The sequence below is a fragment of the Oncorhynchus masou genome, chromosome 24 (genome assembly GCF_036934945.1).
Source record: "Oncorhynchus masou masou isolate Uvic2021 chromosome 24, UVic_Omas_1.1, whole genome shotgun sequence".
Lineage (NCBI taxonomy): Eukaryota > Metazoa > Chordata > Actinopteri > Salmoniformes > Salmonidae > Oncorhynchus > Oncorhynchus masou.
Window position 1 is genome coordinate 59,628,165 of NC_088235.1, and position 17,089 is coordinate 59,645,253.

Below are 17,089 nucleotides of genomic sequence, written 5' to 3' on the forward strand. Positions count from 1 at the left end.
GGGGTCAATGTATTATATGGGGTGAGGAATGATAACTCTGCTGCATTGTCATGGTGTGATTTTTGCTTTTATGCTCGTTACATTCAATTCCGATGTTCTTTATGTGACGTTTAAGTGCTGATCCCAGAAACATCCTGTGGCTATTCCATATCAAAATCGTGTTCATATGAGGCATTAGTGTAGCATTCAGTGGAGAGAAACGGCCATTTAGGTCAAAGGAAAAACAGTTTTCAGTGAGCTACGGTTCAGTGCTATACAGGAATTGTCATGCCAATGTGTTGATTGCATTCATAAGTAGGCTATTCCAATCAGGAAATAACTTAAGAATCCAAATGTCTTTAAGAAGATGTAAACAGATTTATTCTGACATCACATCAGATCATCACAACAATCCTATCTAGTCGATCTATCAACATTGCTTACATAAACCTTTAAATAGGAACTGTAAATAGACTGTACATAATTAAAATAAATAATTCCCTATAAGACACTTGGTGTGTGTGTGTGTGTGTGTGTGTGTGTGTGTGTGTGTGTGTGTGTGTGTGTGTGTGTGTGTGTGTGTGTGTGTGTGTGTGTGTTAAGGATTTTATGCCTGCTCCAAAACGTATTCTGTTCCTACAGGTCATGCAAAAAGTGTGATTGATTGCACACTACCAGGTGATGCTGCAACTCTATTGCGTACATACTAGCAGAAAGAAAAGAGGTAAAAAAAGAAGGTAGGAAGGCTGTGGAATCACATCTCAGTCTCAGCCAGTAGGCTCTCACCTAGACCTGACGTCAGCAGGACCATCTGCGGGTGGGAGTCTGCAAAGGGCAGAGACAACGGAAACGAGTTTAGGACTTCTACAACTAGCCTGGTTGCTAGCTCTGTTCGTGCTTTAGCCAACTCCTTTGTCCTTGTAAGGGATGCCAACGAGCTAGTTGGCCAAAGCACACACAGATCTGACCATGCCTCATTCTTAAGCAAATGGGTTAGGTTAGGTTGTCCCCCCCCCCCCCCAATTCTACAGATTGATTGAGTCATAATTTTGAGGTCATCATCTACACCGATGTTTTAGGTTTACAGACGCTTATTATACTAAATTATTTCTTCATAAACCTGCAAGACTCCAGAACAGGACATTTCCACTGTGGGGCTCTGTCTAGAATATGACTAAGATGCGACAGGGAAGGAGAGCATTTTGGTTGGCTAGGTCAGCCCTTACTGCTGTGGGGGATCCAAGCCGTTTTCTCCCTGGTGGGGATGGCAGCGCTGCCTCGTGCCTCTCCCTCCTTGTCGTCGTCCTCCTCTCCCTCGGAGAGCAGGTCGGAAATCTGCTGCTGCAGCTCGGGGCTGATGGCGTTCTCAGCCAGGACCAGCACGCGCAGACAGGTAGGGTAGTTCTCCACCATTTCGAGGAAGACCTGAAGGTACAGGGGAGGGAGATTCTGTCATGAAGCACAGACAGGCTACAGTAGGGGTTGATAAGAAAACCTGATGGGTTTGTAGGTGTAGGTAGTTCTGCTTGCCAGTGGGGATTGATATTCCAGGTTATGAACTTACATTTAAGTGGTTTGTTTTTCTTGAATTACTTCAGCACGTAACAAGTCACTTCAATCCAGTGAAGTGAGGTGGGTCAGTGGCGAGGTAGGAACTGGCTATTATCAAAGCAAGATTTACTCACAAATAAACCTTGATGAAGCCATTCAACGGATGTTCACTGAACATGTTCACCATACAACGGAGCTCCAACAACCAGTGGCATAGGCTATTAACCCGATATTGACAAACCATTTTCACCAAATGTAAATGCCAATGTAGCCAAAATAAACAAGCGATGACGGCATATTGCAAATCTGACAAAATGACACACTGCTCAACTCAGCCATATAGTACATCAATGTAGCATCCACAGTTAAAACTGATTGGTGACCAGTGGCGACACGTCATGCAGGGTAGGTGCATGTTATTTTGGCATTAATACATGTCACATATCAGTTTCCAAACTATGTCAAAATTAAGCCGCATACAAACATGGTCTCTTTCTTGCTTTCTTGAGTAAGCCAGCTCCAAAAATGCAGGTGTTTCAGCCTAGTTAGTGTTTTCTGTGGAGGTGGGGCAGCCAGCCGAAAATACGGAGCGTAGGGGTTGGTAATGTTCTCTAGTTGCGCCGTGATTGGCTCAATGTTCTGTCACTCATGGGGAGACTACTGCACTGTAAAATCTACAGGTAGAGGTAAAAAAAAAAAAAATCAAGACACTTGGGTGCTACCATTGAATGACATTAGAAGTGGCCATCCAAGAAGGTTCAAGGTCATTGGCCAGAGATAACGTGATTTGACGTAATTTCATATCTACATGAGCTTTGATTGGACAAGCTAGAAGTAATCATGAATCAAGTCGACAATCTTTGTCATATGAAGAGAAATTATGAATAGAAATTATAGATAAAAACGTATCGGTGCTCATCGGCCATTGGACAAGAACATTACAAAAGCTGGAAATCAAAAATTCAACAAAGAGTGGTTTGGAAGGAATCAGTGGCTAACTGCAAGCGTTGCAAAGCAATCACTAGTCTGCTATTCAGTGGACAGTGGAGTGGATGTGTTTAAAAGTCTGGGTTTAAGGGTCTCGTAAAAGGATAAACATTCAGCACCATGTGACAGAAAAGGTTGAATACATTGGCCATGCTGTCAATTCAGCATAACTTCAAAACAACTGGAAACTAAGGAAATGTGAAATCTCAGACATTCAAGACAACTGGAAACTCGAGCTCCGCCTGGGAAAATATATTTTGAACAGTCATCTAACTCGGAATTCCAAGTCGGGAACTCGGGCCTCTTTCTAGAGCTCCGACATGAAGATCACTCACGCCATGATTCAACCTTGTTTTTTTCAGTTCCCAGTTGTCTTGAAAGCACCAAAAATCCAGAGAATGCCAGACTTCGATGACAAAATTAGCCCATGAAGGACCTCCGTGCCACAAGTGAGCACAGCATAACAAGTTGAGTCCAAAAATGTATTGTATGCTGCTGCATAATGGTGTAATATGCCAGGGAGATATGTATACTGTAGCTAAGAAAGTAATAGTAAGTATATGTTGTGTAGTAAGCTGTTACTGGCCCATGTGCCTCACCCTAATAATATGAGGGGGAAAGGGACCCTAACTTAGTCTACTGTTCTGACTTGGTGGTGCACATGTAACTTATAGCCTGTTTTAAACATTGAATATTGTAAGAGCTTTCATTGTCTGCTTATATGCCCCCTTTATTTATCCTACTGTTCTGACTTGGTGAAAAGGGAGAGTACTGTAAGAATGGCCCATGTTATGAATTCTGTTGCTGTACATTTCAAAAGAGCTGAACAAATAGTTACATTGACTACGTCCGTCCGAGCTCGCTCATTGTCCTAATGGAAAATGACGGATTGCCTCTTATCTGCTAGCTTTATGCCATATCAAATCAAATTTTATTGGTCACATCCACATGGTTAGCAGATGTTATTGTGAGTGCAGCCCATGCTTGTGCCATAGCTTGTACATATCAATTGTCAGTAGAAATCATATTTGTTTAAGCAAGATAGCCATATCAGCTTTGTTTTTTCAAATTAAAAGCAGTAAATGAGGCAATGTACTGTTTTGCTGCCAGACAAGGCAGCAAAACAGTACAGACGTGGTTCTTATGGTTTGCCAACTACTACCAGAGGTTTATCCGGGGCTTTGGTCAGGTAGCGGATCCCATTACCTCTGCTGAAGGGGGGACCGGTGTGACTGCAGTGATCAGCTGGGGCGGACAGGGCTTTTGGTCACCTGAAGTCTCTGTTTACCTCGGCTCCTGTGTTGGCTCATCCTGATTCCTCCTTAGCTTTCATAGTAGAGGTGGACGCGTCCGAGGCTGGGATAGGAGCTGTGCTGTCTCAGCACTCGGGTACGCCACAAACTCCACCTCTGTGCGTTCTTTTCGATGAAGCTCAGCCCGGCGGAGTGTAACTATGATGTGGGGGACCGGGAGCTGTTGGCTGTTGTCGGGGCTCTGAAAGCATGGAGGCATTGGCTTGAGGGGGATAAACACCCTTTTCTCATTTGGACTGACCACCGCAATCTGGAGTACATCAGGGCGGCGAGGAGAATGAATCCTCGCCAGGCAAGTTGGGCCATGTTTTTTTTACCCATTTTGTGTTCACTCTATCCTACAGACCAGGTTCCCACAACGCTAAGGCAGACGCACTGTCTCGGATGTATGACACAGAGGAGCGGTCCACGGATCCCACTCCCATACTTCTGGCTTCTTGCCTGGTGGCACCGGTGGTATGGGAGGTTGACGCGGACATCGAGCGGGCGTTACGTGCGGAGCCCACTCCCACCCAGTGTCCAGTTGGACGTAAGTACGTTCCGTCTGATGTTCGCGATCGATTGATCTGTTGGGCTCATACGTCACCTTCCTCTGGCCATCCTGGCATCGGTCGGACAGTGTGCTGTCTTAGTGGGAAGTACTGGTGGCCCACTTTAGCTAAGGACGTGAGGGTGTATGTTTCCTCTTGCTCAGTGTGCGCCCAGTGCAATCCATGTTATGTCTTGAGTGTACACACCTGGTTCCCATTAAGTTATTATTATTTCCCTATTTAACCCTCTGTTTCTCATTAGACACCTGCCCAAAGGGAAATTACAACCCCTACCCGTTCCACAACGGCCGTGGTCACACCTATCTGTGGATTTCGTGACGGATCTCCCTCCCTCACAAGGAAACACCACGATTCTGGTTGTTGTGGATCGGTTTTCTAAGTCCTGCCATCTCATTCCTTTGCCCTGTCTCCCTACGGCCCTACAGACTGTGGAGGCCCTGTTTACACACGTCTTCCGGCACTACGGGGTGCCTGAGGATATAGTGTCTGATCGGGGTTCCCAGTTCACATCAAGGGTCTGGAGGGCATTTATGGAACGTCTGGGGGTCTCGGTCAGCCTGACCTCAGGGTTTCACCCCGAAAGTAATGGGCAGGTGGAGAGAGTTAACCAGGATGTGGGTAGGTTTCTGTTGTCTGATTTCCAGAACCGGCAGGGGGCGTGGTCGGCTTTCATCCCCTGGACAGAGATGGGCCAAAACTCCCTCCGCCACTCCTCCACTAACCTGTCTCCGTTTCAGTGTGTACTAGGTTAGGACATCCTGGTGGAGGACATCCTGGTGGAGGACATCCTTGACCCTTCCTTACTACAGGAGTTTCATCGTCTCCACCCAGATTGCCCTGCGCCTCGTCCTCCGGGTCGTCCCCGAGGCCGGTGTCGGCTAAGGGGGGTGTACTGTCACAAATTCCACTGAAGTTGGTGCCTCTCCTCACTACCCTGCCCACCCTCACTACCCTGCCCGACCTCACTACCCTGCCCGACCTCACTACCCTGCCCGACCGCCACTGCTTTAATGTCAATACGTATATGTATTTATTTACTCGGATACACAGAATCGGTCTAAAAAGCTGTGTTTTTTTTTCTTAGTGTGGATTACATGTCTCTTTATAAATCAGCTAGCTTTAAACTGGAGAGGGACTAGCTAGAAAATGAATTAAATGTTTTGAAATGGATAAGTTGTCCGTAAGGGTACTTGCTATCCGAGATCCTTGGGATTTCCCTACACCATTGAAGTTGAAATATAAAATGGTTAAGGTTAGGGTTTAGGGTAGGGACGTCCCAAAGATTCCAGATAGCACTAAATGTACGTAAGCCTTGAGCACTTTTCAATAGGCAGTGAACAGGCCACAGCTGGTGAAATGCTTTGTGGGAGAAGAGTATCTTCCCACAGCTGGGAGTAAGCACATCTTCATTGCAAATGAGATTCAGGGTCATGGGTCAATAACAGTGAGAATGTGAGAGGGAGACATGGGGCAAATCTTGATTGCATACTCCTCACATCCTCTCTCCTCGCCTCCTTCTCAAACCCCATTGGAGGAGCAGGTTGGAGGGGAGGGACCTCTGGCTTTCTCATCCAATGAGCTTCATCTCCGTAGAAAGTGGACTGACTTCAAAATTAGACCAACATAAGAAGAGGTCTCTGCTATGACGACTGTTCAATTGAGTGATTTAATATGCAGTGGCCTCAATTAGTGGATGTAACTCACAGTTAAATCTACAAAATAAATGGGATGGCAAAATGTAAATGTTTACATTAAAGGTCCATTAAAAGGGATTATAAGAGGGTAGGTAAAAAGCTAACTGCTTAACATTTCTGAAAAGAAATGAAAGTCCATCAAAAACGATATCTTTTAACTAATGATTGGCATGAGTATTGCTGGAAATTGGCACCACATTTAAGGGTTATTGAACATTAATTAGGTAATGAGGAACGTAAACTATATCATTTATAGTGAGAAAAAAAAGAATATACCTCCCCCAATAGAATGAGTTTTAACTCATAATGAAACTACATCAGATGTCTTCTCACTGTCTTTGTAAAATGTTTTTCACACTGTGGTGCTGATGACGTTGCTCTGGTGGTGGTGATGTTGATGATGTTACAGACCTGTGCTGACTGATTTGTGAGTCCTGTTCCCTCCAGATCCAACACCTCCAGAGTTCTGCTGGACGCCACAGCCACTGCTAGCATACCTGCAATCTGGTCCCCTGGAACCCCAACACAACCAAAACATGAGTGAGTTCAGCAGGTGAGTCTGTCAATTGAGCATTACAGAAAGCTGATTGATGTGTTTGTTGTCATTGACCCCGAACGACAGATTTGGAACGGACACAGATTAGTAATTGCATAATCAGTTAATCCGCATGAAGCTGATAAAGTATACACTATGTTTCGGCTTTCACCTTCATCAGGCATATGCACGTCATTTCAACATGACACCTATTGTAGCAACCATAACTCAACACCTAGCGAATTCATGAAGGGGTTTGGATATCTTGGCGTAATGGCTAAGGTGTTGGGTTGACAGTAGCTAGAGCCGGGTTTGAGTCCCGTATTCCGTACATTGGTGTCAGAAGTGGGATAGTTTCGATTAGTTTATTAGGATACCCATGCACATGCAGCAGCTAATCTTCCTGGGGTCCATATAAAACACAAATACATGATAAAGTAAAGAAATAGACAAGAACAACATAAGAAATTACATTTAATTCAAAATAAAAACATTGGCTCAAACGCATTGAGGAAAGAAATTACACAAATGAACGTTTAACAAGGCTCACCTTTTAATTGAAATGCATTCCAGGGGACTACATCATGAAGCTGGTTGAGAGAATGCCAAGAGTGTGCAAAGCAGTCATCAAGGCAAAGGGTTGCTACTTTGGAGAATCTCAAATGTGAAATATATTTTGATTTGTTTTTACACTTTTTTGGTTACTACAGGATTCCATATGTGTTATTTAATAGTTTTGTATTCAGTATTATTCTACAATGTAGAAAATAGTCAAAATAAAGAAAAGCCCTTGAATGAGTAGGTGTCCAAACTTGACAGGTACTGTAAATATTAGAACGAGCAATGTCGAGTGGCATTGACTAAAATGCAGTGTGTGCATACATACATACATACATACATACATACATACATACATACATACATACATACATACATACATACATACATACATACATACACACACACATACATACACATACATACACACAGTACAGTTAAATTAGATATTTTAAGCTAAACTTGCTTTTTGCCTGAGTATCCTCTGGTGGCAGACCATTCCAGGATGACATGGCTCTATACATAACTGAGTGACACATTAAATATGTTTTTGGTTTGGGTACCGTAAAATAACCCCATAGTGGCTTGTAAATCTGTTTGAAGTGTATGCAAATAGATTATACAAGTGGTTAGGCAAATGTTTCTTAAAACTTCTTAGGGCTGAGATCCTGCGAACGGGATCGATATGACAACAGCCAGTGAAAGTGCAGGGCGACAAATTCAAAACAGAAATCTCATAATTAAAATTCCTCAGACATACAAGTATTTCACACCATTTTAAAGATACACTTCTTGTTAATCCCACCACAGTGTCCGATTTCAAATATGCTTTACGGCGAAAGCACCACAAACGATTATGTTAGGTCAGAGCCAAGTCACATAAAAACACAGGCATTTTTCCAGTCAAAGAGCGGAGTCACAAAAAGCACAAATAAGGATAAAATGAATCACTAACCCTTGATGATCTTCATCATATGACACTCATAGGACTTCATGTTACACAATACATGTATGTTTTGTTCGAAAAAGTTCATATTTATATCAAAACATCTCAGTATACATTGGCGCGTTATGTTCAGTAGTTCCAAAAACATCCTGTGATTTTGCAGAGAGCCACATCAATTTACAGAAATACTCATTATAAATGTTGATGAAAATACAAGTGTGATACATGGAACTTTAGATACACTTCTCCTTAACCTCTAGTAACTCCACATCCCAGGTCCGGGAGTGTAATCATCGACTGACACTAATTAGCATAACGCAACGGACGTAAATATTCCTAGAAAATATTCCTATTCATGAAAATCACAAGTGAAATATATTGAGACACAGCTTAGTCTTTTGTTAGTCACCCTGTCATCTCAGATTTTCAAAATATGCTTTACAGTCAAAGCTAGACAAGCATTTGTGTAAGTTTATCAATAGCCTAGCATAGCATTTTGTCCAGCTAGCAGCAGTTAACTTGGTCACGGAAATCAGAAAAGCAATCAAATTAAATTGTTTACCTTTGATGAGCTTCGGATATTTTCACTCACGAGACTCCCAGTTAGATAGCCAATGTTCCTTTTTTCCAAAATTATTATTTTTGTAGACGAAATAGCTCCGTTTGTTCTTCACGTTTGGCTGAGAAATCGCAGTCACGAAAACCCCGAAAAATATTCCAAATTAGCTCCATAATAATCGGCAGAAACATGGCAAACGTTGTTTATAATCAATCCTCAAGGTGTTTTTCAAATATCTATTCGATAATATATCCACCGGGACAATTGGTTTTTCAATAGGACCGATTGGAATAATGGCTACCTCTGTATTTTACGCGAGAATCACTGAGAGCCATCAGGTGACCACTTGCACAATGTAGCCGCTTACGGGTATTCTTCAACATAAATACGTAAAACTACGTCACAATGCTGTAGACACCTTGGGGAATACGGAGAAAAAGTAATCTGGTTGATAGCCCATTCACTGCTCAATAGGGACGCATTGGAACGCAGAGCTTTCAAAAGATGAGTCACTTCCGGATTGGATTTTTCTCAGGCTTTCGCCTGCAATATTTTTACAGTTTTGGAAACTTTCGAGTGTTTTCTATCCTAAGCTGTCAATTATATTAATATTCTAGCATCTTGTCCTGACAAAATATCCCGTCTACTACGGGAACGTTATTTTTCCAAAAATGAAAATACTGCCCCCTTGTCACAAAAGGTTAATACAACTGCTGTGTCAGATTTCAAAAAAGCAAACCATGAGACCAAACAAACCAAAATGATATCCGCTATATTGTGCAGTCAACAGAAGTTAGAACATTATAAATATTCACTTACCTTTGATGATCTTCATCAGAATGCACTCCTAGGAATCCCAGTTCCACAATAAATGTTTGTTTTGATCGATGATGTCCATTTATGTCCAAATAGCTACTTTTGTTAGCGCGTTTTGTAAACAAAAACAAACTCACGAAGCGCATTCACTAGGAGCAGACGAAATGTCAAAGAGTTCCGTTACAGTCCGTAGAAGCATGTCAAACGATGTATAGAATCAATCTTTAGGATGTTTGAAACATAAATCTTCAATAATGTTCCAACTGGAGAATTCCTTTGTCTGTAGAATTGCGATGGAACAGAGCTCGCTCTCACGTGAACAAGCGTCACGAGCTCAAGGCATTCTGCCAGACCTTTGACTCATTCCCCTCTCATTCGGCCCCACTTCACAGTAGAAAAATCAAACAAGGTTCTAAAGACTGTTGACATCTAGTGGAAGCTTTAGGAAGTGCAACATCACCAATATCCCACTGTATCTTGAATAGGGAATGAGTTGAAAAATAACCAAACTCAGATTTCCCACTTCCTGGTTGGATTTTTTCTCAGGTTTTTGCCTGCCATATGAGTTCTGTTATACTCACAGACATCGTTCAAACTGTTTTAGAAGCATATATTAGCAACTGGGACTGAGTAGCAGGCAGTTTACTCTGGGCACCTCTGGGCACCTTATTCATCCAAGCTACTCAATACTGCCCCCAGCCATAAGAAGTTAAAAAGAGTACATTTCTCCTAAACCAAGAAAGACTATCATGCATGTTGTTGATGTTAGTTGTGTGTGTGTGTAGTTAAGGACAAGGCGTGCTGCTTTGTTTTGAGCCTGCTGTAGCTTTGCTAGGTCTTTCTTTGCTGCACATGACCATATTACCAGCAGAAGCGGTGGGCGGGTAAAATCACTGGGTAAAAAAGCTATTTTACAACCTTTGTTGTAATAATCGTGTTGTTTGCTCTATAACCTATTCGTTCTTACACCACCATGATATACAATAAGGCCATGACAACAAAAAGAAAACAATGACAGTGACAAAACCGGAGAGAAACATCTGTCCGGTGAAGTCCACAAAATAGAAAATATTGAATGTAACAAACAGTTATATCACCTGCAGCATTGTCCAGCATGTTAATGTTTGACAGTTTACTAATCAACTACTGATTTAGAACCACAGAGTTACCGCAAGTCAGCACAAAGACAACAAGAGCACTGCCTCCGCTATTCCGGCACCATTTAAACATCAAATCAACAAGGTTATAAATGTTTAGTTTAATACACTGAAAACAAACTTAAAGATACCAAAAAACCAGGGGCGCAACTTTGGTTTTAGAAGTGGATGGGGGGGCATAACTTTTTTTTAAACACTCCAAACAGCCTAACCGACCGTCCGGAGGCCTTCACATGGTCCTAAAGCACACCATTGCTTCGTTTTTTATTACGTTTCAATTATAAAACTGGGAGCGTCAAAAATCTATTTTCATAATTTCGGGGGGCACATGTCCGTCCGTCCGTCCGCCCCCCGTCCCCGTCCCTAGTGAAAGTTGCGCCCCTGCCAAATACTATTTTGTCCAATAAATGTTGCTAAATATCATGTGGCTGTCCATGCTAATGATTTCCGTCTGTGTGTGCATGTGCAAGTATAACAAAAAACGTTGACACCTACTTGTAGTCTAGTTGAACGCTCTCTTTCATGTTGGCAAAACGGTCTATGGCTCTGTCATACAGTACGCTTTCAGTTTGTGTTGTCCAAGGCTGCCGAGCTACAGTGCTTGCTAGCCAAACTTCCTCGCATGGGCAACAAAGTCCAAATCCCCATTTCCATCCATGGCTAAGGAAAGGGACGATTTAGCGAGCTAGCTACTGCAAGACATCAACACATACAAAACCTCTCCCCATCGTCGTCATGACCATGATACTGACCATCCTATGTTACTCATAGTTACGCTTCTTCAACGTGTTCAATGGTCACATCCTTTGTGCACAATTCCATTTGATGTTTAGCTCTAAGAGAATGTTTTGCACCAAATACATAATGCTTTTGGTTTTAGATGTATTTAAGATCAGTTCATTGTTTATTACAATATATCAAATGGTGCCCGTGAGGCGGTTCACGTGAGGGACTCGGTATAGAAAATAGTAGGGACACGCTCTCCCGAAGAAAGGGGGTAGTGTAACCACCTTAAACCAACACCTAGCGACATCGTAGAGGGATTCGGATCTCATGGCTTAACAGCTAAGGTGTTGGGTTGGCAGTAGCCAAACTCAGATTTGAGTCCTGGTTGAGGCAACCCCCCCCCCCCCCCCAGTAATTAGGAATGTCATTGACAACCCATATTTCAGATGGATGAAATCTGAATGTTTTACCCTGTATACTTGCTCCAAAATGACCATAGACGTATAATTCTGTATCAAGTGTGCCCTCTAAAATTCAATCTAAACTTAAATGGGGACAACATGACTGTGTTCACACAGGCAGCCCAATTCTGATATTTTTTCCACTAATTGGTCTTTTGAACAATCAAATCAAAATTGGGCTGCCTTTGTAAACACAGTCCATGTTCCTAAAATGACCTCCTTTCCTATTTCTCTGTAGTGCAAGCAGCCAGGGGGTTGTCATGGAGACACACCTGAATAAATAAAATAAAAAATGGTAATGCAGGAGGCAACTGGCCCATAAAATGGACATCTTTGGTATCTCAGGAGTGTTTCACCTCTGAAAAAGTCCCATAACACATAATGACACAAAAGTTATTTTTTCCAATGCTTGAAGTTCATATTGATTTTCCAAAGTTAACTGAGATGCAAATATTTTTATGTCAATAAGAATCTGATTCCTTTTAAGCTGATTCCATATTAAGAAACTCACCGATATAAAGTACAGTAATTGGTTTTGTGTCCTGGAGATTGGTTCTTACCCAGGGGGTTGTAGTCCAAGTTGAGGACTCGGAGCTGGGAGCTGTGGGCCACAGCGATGGCCAGGCGGGCCCATCCCTTGGTTGTGATGCTGGGGTTCGCACTAAGAGTCAGCTCTCTAAGCCCTGTGGGACAGGCTGTCCATCACCATCAAATGACCAACTGATTATAGGCAGAGCCGCATATAACCATATATTATATGTATTATACTCCATTATCGTGTAACTTGAGTCTAATTGTTAACACTACAACGTTTAACACATAATGCCTTCATAAAATCCTTTATAAGGCCTATATAGATGCTTCAGAAATCACTCATAAGCAAATGTCATGCTACATAAAGGACGGCAAAAGATCATTGTGACAGATCTATGTTGTATCCAATAACATCTTTATGAATGTTCTATAAAACCTTTATGAGTTGTACATTCGTCTGGACTGTATTTTCTATCATCAAAAAATGTGTTAACCCACACAAGCACTTAGAGAGGACTTCTACACCAACCTATTGTTTCCAACCACTGTCCCCCAGCAGGCCAGGTTCAGAGTCTGACAGCCCAGTAACAGTGAGAGCAGTGTAGAGTGGCTGTACCTGACTTGGCCCCATCCGGAGGCAGCATGGCACAGATAAGCCGCAGTGCCTCATCCCCCAGCATACAGTCCCCCAGGTCCAGAGACACCAGTGAAGGGTGAGTGGACAATGCAGTGTTGAGGGTGACCAATCCTGCATCGAGGAGGGGGCTTCCATGGAGACTGTGGCATAGGAGAGATGGGAGGAGAGAGAAATGCAGAATATCAGTCAATACAACAGTTCCAATGAAGACCAGCCAATTAATTCACCTTTCAATCTGGATAAAGCATCAAATTGACATCAACTTGAGTTCATGCTCATGTGCATAATCATGGTAATTGGGGTCAGGTCCCCCATTTAATGCCTTGGACAGCTTTTACTGGATCACAAATTGAGGCACCCATACTGATTACAATTAGTTAATAGACTACAGTAGCCATATCAACCTCTAACATCAACCAATCAATCAGTCAGACCGACACACCTTATTCATTGTGATCTACTAGGCTACTTACAAAAGGGTCTGGATCGATCTGTTTGTCTTGAGTGCATCTGCGAGATGCTTGGTTCGGTTGATGGTGGAGACCACACCGAGGTTCATGTTGAGTTGCGCCAGTGAGTGGGACTCCGCCACCCCACGACACACCCGTCCAAAGTCTCGGTCCGAAAGCTGACATCCCCTGATTGACAGAAGCCTCACACTGTTCTCTTTCAGGCTGTCACAAATATCCTTGATCTCAGCTCCCGACAGTGTCTCTCCCGTTATTTGAATAGAACCTGGTAGCATTTTGGTAAATGTGTCTACTAGGCTACATGACATTCGAGGTTTGTGCCCAGCTAAGAAATACGTGCATTTTAAGCATAGGCATACAACTATCCGACGTTGGTGGGCTGTTAAATGACATCTCAAAGTCAATATGCTACTGTTTAGGATAAACGATATTTACCACAAATCTGCAAGCCTCTCAAGTGTTGCAGCTGGTTTAATTGAGCGTTTCTTATTAGGCTATGGATAGGGGAAAAGCACGCAAGGTGGGTTTTCTCAAGTTAAATCGATCATAAACCCCATGCGCTGTTTCAAGCCCTGACATCATAACCTACTGCTACAATGTAGCTAAATACTTAGCGATTCTTCTTCTGTACCCTGCAGGCCATGGATTGATACATTCGTCCATACATACTCGACACTTTCAAAGAAAATATCATGTGCCGTTTTCCAGGTCCTCATGCATAACAAACGGTTGGCGTTCCTGTCATGTTTAGAGCTTCGGTTTATAGCGCGAAGGCGATCGTTTGTTTGCCCGGGTTGCAGTTATCGGTTATGCACACACTTCTCGGTGTCATCAGAAACGGCATTGCAATAGTGACTGTCACATGTTGTTCTCAATTAGCTTACTATACTAATGCAGTCTTCCTCATTCAGGGCGCGTGCGCGCACCCTCCTCCCCGAAGCGTCTGTCTGAAATATTGCAGGGCTGAGCAAATGTTTCTCCAGAAGGAAAAATGCAAGTCGAGGGCAAAGATGGCCGTGTTCTCAATATAGTATGGCTATTGCTATTGATCACGTGCTGTGCTGGTCTGCCCTGCCCAAATACATCACCTGGCTGTCTGTACCACACCCATAGCCCTTGGTCTTTACATTGGATTTCCTCAAATTAGTACATAATGTAACATGATCACCAAATAGATAGGCATGTTATAAAACTTTTCCCAATTAAAAAGTTTTGAAATATTACCAGAATTATTACACTACATTCTGTTTTTACTTTAGCAGTAAAAGTAACATAATAAGCCTATAATAAACTCATGGGAACCCGTAACATTGTACTATTCTCTGGGTCAAAGACAATATGGCCCCTTAAATAATACACTGCTCAAAAAAATAGAGGGAACACTAAAATAACACATCCTAGATCTGAATGAATGAAATATTCTTATTAAATACTTTTTTTCTTTACATAGATGAATGTGCTGACAACAAAATCACACAAAAATGATCAATGGAAATCAAACTTATGAACCCATGGAGGTCTGGATTTGGAGTCACACTTAAAATTAAAGTGGAAAACCACACTACAGGCTGATCCAACTTTGATCTAATGTCCTTAAAACAAGTCAAAATGAGGCTCAGTAGTGTGTGTGGCCTCTACGTGTCTGTTTGACCTCCCTACAACGCCTGGGCATGCTCCTGATGAGGTGGCAGATGGTCTCCTGAGGGATCTCCTCCCAGACCTGGACTAAAGCGTCCGCCAACTCCTGGACAGTCTGTGGTGCAACGTGGCGTTGGTGGATGGAGCGAGACATGATGTCCCAGATGTGCTCAATTGGATTCAGGTCTGGGGAACGGGCGGGCCAGTCCATAGCATCAATGCCTTCCTCTTGCAGGAACTGCTGACACACTCCAGCCACATGAGGTCTAGCATTGTCTTGCATTAGGAGGAACCCAGGGCCAACCGCACCAGTATATGGTCTCACAAGGGGTCTGAGGATCTCATCTCGGTACCTAATGGCAGTCAGACTACCTCTGGCGAGCACATGGAGGGCTGTGCTGCCCCCCAAAGAAATGCCACCCCACACCATGACTGACCCACCGCCAAACCGGTCATGCTGGAGGATGTTGCAGGCAGCAGAACGTTCTCCACGGCGTCTCCAGACTCTGTCACGTCCTCGGTGTGAACCTGCTTTCATCTGTGAAGAGCACAGGGCGCCAGTGGCGAATTTGCCAATCTTGGTGTTCTCTGGCAAATGCAAAACGTCCTGCACGGTGTTGGGCTGTAAGCACAACCCCCACCTGTGGACGTTGGGCCCTCATACCACCCTCATGGAGTCTGTTACTGACCGTTTGAGCAGACACATGCACATTTGTGGCCTGCTGGAAGTCATTTTGCAGGGCTCTGGCAGTGCACAAAGGTGGAGGTAGCGGTCCTGCTGCTGGGTTGTTGTCCTCCTACGGCCTCCTCCACGTCTCCTGATGTACTGGCCTGTCTCCTGGTAGCGCCTCCATGCTCTGGACACTACGCTGACAGACACAGCAAACCTTCTTGCCACATCTCGCATATATGTGCCATCCTGGATGAGCTGCACTACCTGAGCCACTTGTGTGGGTTGTAGACTCCGTCTCAAGCTACCAGTAGAGTGAAAGCACCGCCAGCATTCAAAAGTGACCAAAACATCAGCCAGGAAGCATAGGAACTGAGAAGTGGTCTGTGGTCACCACCTGCAGTCTTGCTAATTGCCTATAATTTCCACCTGTTGTCTATTCCATTTGCACAACTGCATGTGAAATGTATTGTCAATCAGTGTTGCCCCCTAAGTGGACAGTTTGATTTCACAGAAGTGTGATTGACTTGGAGTTACATTGTGTTAAGTGTTCCCTTTATTTTTTTGAGGAGTGTATATATTCAATGGATTAATGAATAAGCAGGTCTTCATGGTCGAATTGCTGCCTCATTGATAGTCACCCAGGTTGAGGTTGTGGAAGCTGAGTATTGAGACCCTCCCACTGTGCCTCTCATGTCTACTTGCAGAGCCACATCCTACAGCTCCCCTAGAGAGAGGAGAGTGAAAACAGAGAACTAATGGAGGGCATGGCTATGCTGCATCCAAGTCTCCATTGTTCAATGTCGGAAATATTTCACCTTGCCATAACCCATTTACAGTGGGGCAAGAAAGTATTTAGTCAGCCACCAATTGTGCAAGTTCGCCCACTTAAAAAGATGAGAGGCCTGTAATTTTCATCATAGGTACACTTCAACTATGACAGACAAAATGAGAAGGAACAAATCCAGAAAATCACATTGTAGGATTTTTTATGAATTTATTTCAAATTATGGTGGAAAATAAGTATTTGGTCACCTACAAACAAGCAATATTTCTGGCTCTCACAGACCTGGAACAACTTCTTTAAGAGGCTCCTAAATCCTCCACTCGTTGCCTGTATTAATGGCACCTGTTTGAACTTGTTATCAGTATAAAAGACACCTGTCCACAACCTCAAACAGTCACACTCCAAACTCCACTATGGCCAAGACCAAAGAGCTGTCAAAGAACACCAGAAACAAAATTGTAGACCTGCACCAGGCTGGGAAGACTGAATCTGCAATTGGTAAGCAGCTTGGTTTGAAGAA

At 43.3% G+C, this 17,089-nt stretch overlaps 1 protein-coding gene across 2 annotated transcripts; it reads right to left on the bottom strand.

Moving 5' to 3' along the window:
• Positions 1 to 333: 333 nt before the first annotated feature.
• LOC135512409 (leucine-rich repeat-containing protein 73-like) lies at positions 334 to 14,521 on the bottom strand. Of its 2 annotated transcripts, none has more exons than XM_064934415.1 (6): positions 13,478 to 14,521; positions 12,984 to 13,144; positions 12,394 to 12,516; positions 6,487 to 6,587; positions 1,206 to 1,404; positions 334 to 804 (listed from the first exon to the last, which is right to left on the bottom strand). In XM_064934415.1, the coding sequence occupies exons 1-6, from the start codon at positions 13,780 to 13,782 to the stop codon at positions 734 to 736; spliced, it is 960 nt and encodes a 319-aa protein (XP_064790487.1). In that variant the 5' UTR covers positions 13,783 to 14,521; the 3' UTR covers positions 334 to 733. The 2 variants fall into 2 exon arrangements, with proteins under 2 accessions (XP_064790487.1, XP_064790486.1); XM_064934414.1 differs by having other exon boundaries at positions 12,394 to 12,528.
• Positions 14,522 to 17,089: the final 2,568 nt, after the last annotated feature.

What these genes read in the sequence shown, in the direction of transcription:
- LOC135512409 (XM_064934414.1), bottom strand. Translation starts at nt 13,782, where the DNA reads ATGTCATGTAGCCTAGTAGACACATTTACCAAAATGCTACCAGGTTCT. An exon ending in TCCGGATGGGGCCAAGTCAG is followed by an intron (nt 12,529 to 12,983) that starts GTACAGCCACTC and finishes GGTGATGGACAG; the next exon opens with CCTGTCCCACAGGGCTTAGA. An exon ending in GGCTTGGATCCCCCACAGCA is followed by an intron (nt 805 to 1,205) that starts GTAAGGGCTGAC and finishes TGCCCTTTGCAG; the next exon opens with ACTCCCACCCGCAGATGGTC.